Below are 10042 nucleotides of genomic sequence, written 5' to 3'. Positions count from 1 at the left end.
TCCACAAGCGAAAAAAGGGCAAGTCGGCACGATCCACCTTTAGAGCTTGGCAGGCTGGAGGCTGCGGCCCCGCCCCCTCGACCCCGGGAGACTCGCGGATTGGGCGGGAGGCGGGGACGCAGCGCTCCCGCTATAACTATTCATAATCGGCGGGGCCGGAGAGAGTAGTGATCGGGAGAGTGGTGCTAGTGGTTAAAGTGGCTGGAGTCGGTTACAGCTGGCAAAAAAAAAAAAAAAAGCAAGCCGCCCCGATCTGTACTTAAGCCGTGCAAACGTCTTGCAGGATTTACTTTCCGAGTTGGGCTTTTGCATTCGCAGGACTAGTCCATCGGGGGAGTGGAGAGACTCTGATTATCCCATCACCCGCTGCCTGTCGGAGTGGCCTGCCTGACCGGAGCCGGACTGGCCGCTGCCGTCGTCACCCTCCCCGAAGCCAGGGCGATGATCGCGGGTCGGGAGGAGCTGTAAAGAGAAGCACGGTCGGGGCCGGGAGAGGCGAGAGAGCGAACCGCCTCCACCTGCCGGCATGGATCGCGGCCACCTGTTGGAAGCGTACCTGACCCTGGCGCTGGCGCTGCTGCCCCGCTCCGGCTGCGCCACGGCCAAGGAGATCTCGTGCCAGGAGATCACGGTGCCCCTGTGCAAGGGCATCGGCTACAACCACACCTACATGCCCAACCAGTTCAACCACGACACGCAGGACGAGGCCGGCCTGGAAGTGCACCAGTTCTGGCCGCTGGTGGAGATCCAGTGCTCGCCCGACCTGAAGTTCTTCCTCTGCAGCATGTACACGCCGATCTGCCTGGAGGACTACAAAAAGCCGCTGCCGCCCTGCCGCAGCGTGTGCGAGCGGGCCCGGGCGGGCTGCGCGCCCCTCATGCGCCAGTACGGCTTCGCCTGGCCCGACCGCATGCGCTGCGACCGGCTGCCCGAGCAGGGCCACCCGGACACGCTGTGCATGGACGACAACCGCACCGACCTGACCACGGCGGCGCCCAGGCACCCGCAGCCGCCCAAGCCCTCGGGGCCGCACGGAAAGGGCAGGGGCGGCGGGGGCTCTCGAGCGCCGGAGCAGCCCCCGGCGCGGGGCGGCAAGGCCAGGTCGCCGCCCGCGCCCTGCGAGCCGGGCTGCCAGTGCCGGGCGCCCATGGTGGCGGTGTCGAGCGAGCGGCACCCGCTCTACAACCGGGTGCGCACGGGACAGATCGCCAACTGCGCCATGCCCTGCCACAACCCCTACTTCACGGCCGACGAGCGAGCCTTCATGGCCTTCTGGATCGGGCTCTGGTCGGTGCTGTGCTTCATCTCCACGCTCGCCACCGTGGCCACCTTCCTGATCGACATGGAGCGCTTCAAGTACCCGGAGCGGCCCATCATCTTCCTCTCCGCCTGCTACCTCTTCGTCTCGGCCGGCTACCTGGTGCGGCTGGTGGCCGGCCACGAGCAGGTGGCGTGCAGCGGGGGCGGCGCGGGAGAGCCGCCGCCGCCGCCGCCAGCTCCTCCTCCGCAGCCGCCGCCCCTGCAGCCGCCGCCGCCGCCCCACGAGCCCGAGCACGTGCACTACGAGACCACCGGGCCGGCGCTGTGCACGCTCGTCTTCCTGCTCGTCTACTTCTTCGGCATGGCCAGCTCGCTCTGGTGGGTCATCCTGTCGCTCACCTGGTTCCTGGCCGCCGGCCTCAAGTGGGGCAACGAGGCCATCGCCGGCTACGCGCAGTACTTCCACCTGGCCGCCTGGCTGGTGCCCAGCGTGAAGTCGATCGCCGTGCTGGCGCTGAGCTCGGTGGACGGCGACCCGGTGGCGGGCATCTGCTACGTGGGCAACCAGAACCTGGACAACCTGCGCGGCTTCGTGCTGGCGCCGCTCGTGCTCTACCTGGCGCTGGGCGCCATGTTCCTGCTCGCCGGCTTCGTCTCGCTCTTCCGCATCCGCAGCGTCATCCGGCGCCAGCAGGGCGCCGCCGCCAAGGCCGACAAGCTGGAGAAGCTCATGATCCGCATCGGCGTCTTCACCGTGCTCTACACCGTGCCCGCCGCCGCCCTCGTCGCCTGCTTCTTCTACGAGCAGCACAACCGGCCCGGCTGGGAGGCGGCGCACAACTGCCCGTGCCAGGCGGCCGCGCGCCGCCCCCACTACGCCGTCTTCATGCTCAAGTACTTCGTCTGCCTGCTCGTGGGCATCACGTCGGGCGTCTGGATCTGGTCGGGGAAGACGCTCGAGTCGTGGCGCGCCTTCTGCACGCGCTGCTGCTGGGGCAGCAAGACTGGCGGCGGCGCGGCGGGGGGCGGGGGCGGAGGGGGCGGCGCCGGAGGATCCCTCTACAGCGACGTCAGCACCGGCCTGACCTGGAGGTCCAGCACGGGCAGCTCGGTGACTTACCCCAAGCAGATTCCCCTCTCGCAGGTTTGAGGGGAGGCGAGCTGTGGACCGGTGTTGGGTTGGAGTCTGTTTTTCCATTCTTCCGCCTCCCCCCCCCCCTGTTTTTTTTTTTCATTGCTATTAGCATGATAATGAACTCTTAATGGTATCCATTAGCTGGGACTTGAATGACTGCTTAGAACAATGTACCTGGTACTAAGGGCTCCCAGATCTTTCACCCCCCTCGCATTTGTATGCACAGGAGCATTGAGCAAAGGCGTTAATTTGGTGGCAGAGGGACTCTGCATTGTTTTCACACTGCCAAGCAGGAGCCTGGACTGTCCTCCCCGAGAGATGCCGTGCTGGCAGGATTTGGGATCTGCTTTCAATTTTTTTTTTTTTTTCTAACTTGAGAACGTTTTTTTAACAGATCCCTGGGATCACAGTAATGGGATCCTGGGACATCTTGGCTAACCAGGCACGCACAAAAAATGCCTTAAACAATGACCTAAGTATGCCCTAAATAAATACGGGTTTCTTATGTTAAAGGATGTATTTATATAATTATTTGTTAATCATGTAATATATGTATATATCAAAAGCTATACAGTTCTGTAAATTAATTTTTTGTAAAAAGTTTAGAGACTACCCGTAAGAGCAAATATTTGAGTATTCTATTTTGTCAATAAAATAACTTTTTGATAAGATGGGGTTTTTTTCATTCTCCCCCCCCAGGTATTTTTAAAATATATTATAGACTTTTGTTTGCCAGGAGAATAGAAAGATAGCATTTTCTTAAATATGTAACAGATTCATTCAAAGGCCTCCCCACCCCAGTCCCAAATACAGGAGTTAAAAATCCAGCTTTGAAACTTGGCTAATTTTCCTGTGTCAGATTTCTTGGACTTGGGATACAAGTTCTTTAGCCAATTTTAAATGTTTATAATTCTTTTCTTCAGCAGAGCATGAAATTATTCAGTCCAAAAGTAAATCATTTAAGAAACAATTGTCTTAATCGGATCTAGAGTATATTCTTTACAACAGTATTCACTTAGGGCTCCTTTTACTAAGGCGTGCTAGCGTTTTTAGTGCATGATAAACCCACGCTACGCTTCTAGAACTAATGCTGGCGTTAAGGTCTAGCGCGCGGCAATTCGGCGTGCGCTATTCCGCGCACTAAAGCCCTAACGCATCTTTGTAAAAGGAGCCCTTAATGTTGCATCCAACTTATTTGATTACCCAAACAGTATGTCAGGGCTAGGGCCCCTGTTTTAGATTATGTCTTTTTTTTACTTTATGAGGGGGGTGCTGAAAAGTTCTCTGCACAACCAACCAACTTCCTAAATTCTGAACGTTATTTTGCCACTGTAGCTGAAAAGAGTGTTATCTCATTTCATTAAGTGTCAGGCTGCAGAAACAAAATTCTTTCTTTTTGGCATTGTTTCCGATCATTGATTGAACCATATCCACCGTCATTCTCTTCTTGGTTGGACTGAGAACTTTTCAGCTCCCCCCTCATATACATCTCGAAGTCAGACTCTGTGTCATAAGGTGTGTGTGTGTGTGTATATATATATATATATATATGGTGTGTGTGTTATAGGCAATGTGGTCACATTTTATAAAATCTAAAGGGTCTGAATCTTCCACTAACGGTTCATAGGTAATGTGTGTATTTTAAGTGTGGGGTTATTATCTATTTTTTAAAAAAGTATTGTCCCTTAGTCAAAGACTAAGCTAATTTATTTGAGTTGAATACGCAGAATGCTTAGGAATTGTTGAACTTTTTACCTGTCTGCCCAGTGCCTCTGCACATCATTTCTTAAAGGGGAGCTAAATGAATAGGGTTAATCTGTAGGGAGCTTGGTCTTTTCAGCTGAAAAATCTTTGATCTTTTCTCTTCTCCTAACGTGCTGTATAGACTGAAGTTTCTTTCCCAGCTCCCCAACCCTCTTGTTGCAGACCAATTGACCACCACAGAGCCTTAAAGTTCTTCAATTAAAGGGATGTGAGACTTTACTTTAAAAAAAAAAAAAAAAAGGAAGACTTGTAACAGTTAGTGAACACCAGAGGAAAAAAGGGAGAGCAGCCTTTTAAACAGCTTTTTCATGCATTGTTAGCCAGACTGCAGGCAGCAAGGCACAGATTGGAGCATGATAAAAAAAGAACCTTCAATGCCCTACAGGTGGTCTGCTCACATAATCCCCCAATTTAAAGAGTTTTCCTTTGCAAGACAATTGCATTACACAATCTCCCTTATTTTTCTTTCCTAATTTAACCGAGGAACAACTGTTATGAACTGCCAGTTTTTAAAAAAAAACCAAAACCACATCAGGTTTCAAGAGTGTAATGGGCAAAGTTCTAGGAAGTTTTCTAAACGGAAATGTCTTGGAGCTGCGGGAGGAGAAAGCTCCTCGCCTAGGCATTGTCCCCATTCAGGGATGAGGGCTTTTTCATGTTTTCTGCTTCTTTCTTTTTTTTTTTTTTTTTATCCTGATTAGTAATAATTTAGAAGTAATTGGTAAGGATGTGTGTGCACAGTAAAAAGAGATGCTCCTGGGTTCCTAATGAGCATATCCATCAGGATAAGAGATGGGCAAGTGCCGTAATGACACAGACATCAATCATTCTAGAACAGGGGTGGATAACTCCGGTCCTCGAGGGCCAGAATCCTGTCGGGTTTTCAGGATTTCCACAATGACTATGCATGAGATCTATTTGTATACACTGCTTTCAATACATATTCATTGGGGAAATCCTGAAAACCTGACTGGATTCCGGCACTCAAGGAGTTGCCCACCCCTGGTCTAGAAGAAGCCCTAGCCCCTAAACTTGCTGTGACTTTAATTTGTTTGGATAGGCCCCAGAAAACCAAGGGATTTTCTATTGCCATGAACCTGGATAAATTAATGGGTGGGTTTTAACACATAGAAATAGAGGAAAAAAAACATGGAAAAATGAAGGCAGATATCTACTATCTCCTCCTCTCCCTGTTCTAAGCTTTCATCACCCTTTCCTTGAAAAAGTATTTTCTGAGGTTATATATAGATCTACCTCCTTTCACCTTCATCCTATGCCCCCTCTTTCCTGAGTTTCCTTTCAATTGTGACTCGCCTCATGCACATTTATTCCACACTGGTATTTAAACATCTCTGTCATCTCTCTTCTCTCCTGCCTTTCCTCCAAAGTATACATATTCAGATTTCTAAATCTGTCCCCATATGTCTTATGATGACCACCAACCATTTTACTAACCTTCCTCTGGACCAACTCCATCCTATTTATACCTTTTTGAAGGTGCGGTCTCCAGAATTATAATTCTGAATGAGGTCTCAGGGACAGGGACATCAATGCCTCCATTTTCTTACTGGCCATTCCTCTTCCTAAGCAACCAAGCATCCTTCTTTTGCCATCACCTTTCCAATCTGTTTTGCCACCTTAAGATCATCACATACCCAAGTCCCACTCCCCTTTTGTGCGCAAAAGTTCTTCACACCCTAAACTGTACTGTTCCCACAGGTTTTTGCAGCCCAAATGCATGTCCTTGCATTTCTTAGCATTAGGTCTTAGCTGCCAAATTCTGGACCATTCCTCATGCTTTGCTAGGTCCTTTTTCATGTTATCCACACCATCAGGGGGGTCTACTCTATTGCAGATTTTGGTACACTAATTTTACATTCAGAGCACTAGAACAAGCTATCCTTTGTTTTTTACCTGCCAATGGAAACCCATATTTACTCATCTGTCAAATCTAGCCCCAATTCTTAAATTGTTTAAATTTGAGATAATGTTCGGTCATTAAGAAAGTGAAGTTTTAGGAATCTAGAAGGCTCATACTCTCTTGGGTTTTCCTCCTGTCTCCCCTTGTATGAGTACTACTTTTAAAAAGATTTTCTGAGTAGAAACGTGGCTGTGGCCTAGACGTAGTTCCATGAATATTCTAGTGGTCTGACCTCAGAGATGAGCTTTCAGTCCTAATGGAAGCTCTGTCAACAAGGGTGTTGAGAGAGAAGTTATTTATTATGAGGATAAACAGAGCTCTAGAGTCTGAGCTCCTTCCTCTGCTGAGACAGGGCTGCCTAAAAGCTGAAAAGTGCTGAGGTCACCCTGGCAGCACAGCTTTCTTAAACAGTAGTGGAGCAACTTCAGAAAGGGACTAACAAGACCCACAGATTGTTAATACATTTAAGATTGTTAAGGGGAGAGTCTGGCTAACCCCCACTTTTTCTTGAGAGACTTTCGGGGCAGTATAGGGCTGCAATCCATCTGAATAGGGCTCCAACTCTTGCTGCTGTTCAGAAACCAGTTGCTTCCATCTGTACCCCTCTACCCTTCCCTCCTCAGTCTGTGGTATCTCCATTCCTGCAACTCATTGGCAAATTACAGAACTGAAGGGTTAAAAAGTTCACCTTAGATTTTTTTTTTTTTTTTTTAACCTTCAAATTGTTTTTTTGGTTTAAAAAAAAAAATTAACTCATTTCCATTCATTTTTGTTTCCTTAGGTCGCAAATCATTTTTTTTTTTTTTTGTATAGTGCAGTTTAACTGAATGTTTAAAGGTGAGCCAAATTTAACTTAAATCAGTGTTTCTCAAGTCAGTACTAGAGTATTCCTTTGGCTCTGAGGTTTGTAGGATATTTATCATGCATGTGCACTGGGTAATTCTCAAAATGTTGGCTAAAATTAGACAGTAAATGTGAATTGTATAATCAGCAATTATGCATGTAATTGCCATTATAGAATATTGGTATAAGCCCTAAGTTAACTTTCGGCGGGAGCATTTATGATGGCATAAAGGCTGGTGTGATAAATGCTTATACTTAACTCTGGCCGTACACATATAACTGAGAGCATTCCATAACCCCCACACACTTAAATGCCTGGCCCACCCATGCCTCTCCCAGTCAATGCTCTCTTGCAGTTGTGTGCTATGGATTTTGTGTTCGCAAGTTGGAAAAATCTCAGTCAAGGGCAATTGAGCATCAAACTGCTGATTAGCATCGATTAACACCTGTTAGCAGCTAATTATTAAATTAGCACAAAAATGACTATTTTAGACCTTGTGTGTGCAACTTTTACAGATTAAGCAAAATTGTGCAAACAAATGTGTAGAATTAGGGGGCATCTGTATTGCGTGTAAATCTGCATATGTATGATGGATATCCTGAAAATCCAGTTGGCTAGGGAGTAACTCCAGTAGAAGAAACCAAAGCAAAAGGGAGTAACTATGAAGCAGAGGTGGCCAGAGTATTATGAAACCACAACCAGATTTGATCAACGGTTGAAACACAGCTGTGTCAGGTCATGATTAATAAATCTGGTTGTGGATTTATATTGCTATCTTTGCTTCCTGTTTGTTGTACCTCCAGTACCAACCTCAGAAACACTGTCTTAAACAGTCAGTAATGCCATGTGTTAGTCCCTTGTACTAGACAAATCTATAGGGGGCATTCAGTGCATGGGCATGTTGTATGCTGCAGAATCACTAAAGTGCTGCAAAATCCATCAGGCACAGTTTCCAAACCTCAAGCGTCTCAGCAAGCAGCAAGTAAGCCTTTCCCTGCTGCTGTTTCAAAGCAGACAACATTGGCATTTTAAAAAGTTTATAGTAAGTGAGTACCGTAAGCTATAATACATAAAGTTGCAATTTGCAGTTGTAACACAATAGCCAGACATTAACCAACAAGGCTAGTGTGTTTTTGTGTTTTCCATGAGTTTCAAGCTAACAAACTTCTATGGGAGCATTTGCTCTCATTGATCCTGGCCTGTAGCACCATCTGCAGGTTAGCTACCAGAATGCACCTATTCACCTTCTGTTCCAGTGCAGTTGCCATGAGCTTATATTACAGTCTTTCTTAACAGGGTTCCCATTTCTCTTTGTCTGACTTTTAAAATGTATTAAGTTTACAGCGGTAATTAATTGAACTCATATTTTTGATTGCTATTCTAGTAAATGTAGAAGATATATGCCAAGTTAGAGGATGCAGTCTGCCAATGTTCCATTCCAGTGCTGAGAAGAGTGTTTTACAAAACCACTTAAGCCCTAATAAATGTCATGTTAATTATCCATGATCTATTTAGTAAACTTAAAGAGGGTACTTTCCATTTCATATTTAACTTACTATGGTGCTATTCACTGACTTGTCTGACCTAGTCAAGGCATGGTACCTAGACAGGGTTGAAAGCCTGGAGACAAGCCAATTCAAATTGAACAGTCTATAGCTGTATTAGTCCTGGAGAGAACTGGGTTCATGCCATGTGCAGTGCTTTAAATGAGTCCAGTATAGGGATTGACATGAGATTCTTGTGTGTGCGTTTGAGACCACAGAGATTGTTTTTCCAAATAAGATGCATATAAAACAACCCTCTGCTTAAAATGCAGGGCCTGATATTTAAAATGACTTAAACAGCCAGTATCCCCCAAAAATTAGGTCAATATTTAAATGCCGTGTTCAGCATTTTTTTTAAGCACTTGGTTATAGTCTTTATATATATTCAACGCCTGCTTTCTGCAGAAACAGCAGTACTGAAAATACGTTTTCAACTGTGTATGACTTGTTGCAAATGATCAGGGGTGTAGCATATCTAGCAGGGGGACCCAGGGGTAGACTGGAGGGACAACACATTTTTACCCTCTCCATGGGTGCTCATGTTCTATTTTTTCCCCCTCTCTCATCTGCTATAGTCCAGTGTCTCTCTTCTTTCCCTCCTCCACACGGTCCCACGTTTCTTTCACTTTCCCCCTACCCCATATGCTGCTGCTGCAATTCTCCAGTGTCGGCTCTTTCAAGGCAGTCTCACCTCTGCCAACTTGGAAGCTTTCTCTCTGCAGGGGGGAAGTGAAAGAGATGCTGCGCGCAGGGACGAGGGAAAGGAGAGAGACACTGGACTGCACAGGTTGTGACGTGGGGAGAATGCTGGACAGTAGTGTGTGCGGTGCAGTGATTAGAGCTACAGCCTCAGCAGCCTGAGGTGAATTCCAATCCAAATCCCCCATTGCCTCAGGTACATTAGAGTGTGAGCCCACCGAGACAGAAGGAAAAATGTACCTGAATTTAAACCACTTAGGCTATAAGTGGTATATAAATGCTAAAAATAAATAAATATATGCACTTATCACTTGGAGAGCCTGAGCCAAGAATGCCCCCCTGTGGCAAAGCTTAAAATAAATCCTTGCATTTGCTGGCAACCAATGTAATTTATTGAAACAGGATGTAATCCTATTATATTTACAGATGAAAAAAATTACCCTCACTGCAGTATTCTTCATAGTGATAGGAATAGCGCAGGTAGAGTATGGCACATTGGTTAAAACTGCAGCCTCAGCACCCTGGAGTTGTGGGTTCAAACCCACGCTGTTCCTTGTGACCCTGGGCAAGTTGCTTGCCCCATTGCCCGAGGTGCATTAGATAGATTGTGAGCCCACTGGGACAGACAGGGAACAATGCTTGAGTGCCTGAATAAACCAATGTAAACCGTTCTGAGCTCTCCTGGGAGAATGGTATAGAAAATTGAATAAATCGAATCTAATATAATAAAACGCTAGGCCACGCATGCGCACTTCCTATGTGTGCGCTGGTTTTCCATGAGCTGTAGCGACACATAGGAAGTGCACATTCGCGGCTTACGGTCTGTCCTCCCTGTTGAAAGACATGCGCACTCACGCCGCGTGTTCGCGCACCAG

At 47.3% G+C, this 10042-nt stretch overlaps 1 protein-coding gene across 1 annotated transcript; it reads left to right on the top strand.

Moving 5' to 3' along the window:
- The first annotated feature begins 212 nt into the window (after nt 1–212).
- FZD8 (frizzled class receptor 8) lies at nt 213–3064 on the top strand. Its single transcript, XM_033931528.1, has one exon. The coding sequence runs from the start codon at nt 527–529 to the stop codon at nt 2408–2410; it is 1884 nt and encodes a 627-aa protein (XP_033787419.1). The 5' UTR covers nt 213–526; the 3' UTR covers nt 2411–3064.
- The last annotated feature ends 6978 nt before the right edge of the window (nt 3065–10042 follow it).

This window comes from Geotrypetes seraphini, chromosome 2 (assembly GCF_902459505.1).
Source record: "Geotrypetes seraphini chromosome 2, aGeoSer1.1, whole genome shotgun sequence".
Taxonomy (NCBI): domain Eukaryota; kingdom Metazoa; phylum Chordata; class Amphibia; order Gymnophiona; family Dermophiidae; genus Geotrypetes; species Geotrypetes seraphini.
The sequence above is the reverse complement of the archived record's forward strand: the minus strand, read 5'-3'. Positions and strand labels throughout refer to the sequence as shown.

Coding starts and splice junctions, on each gene's coding strand:
- FZD8 (XM_033931528.1), top strand. CDS start 527: ATGGATCGCGGCCACCTGTTGGAAGCGTACCTGACCCTGGCGCTGGCG.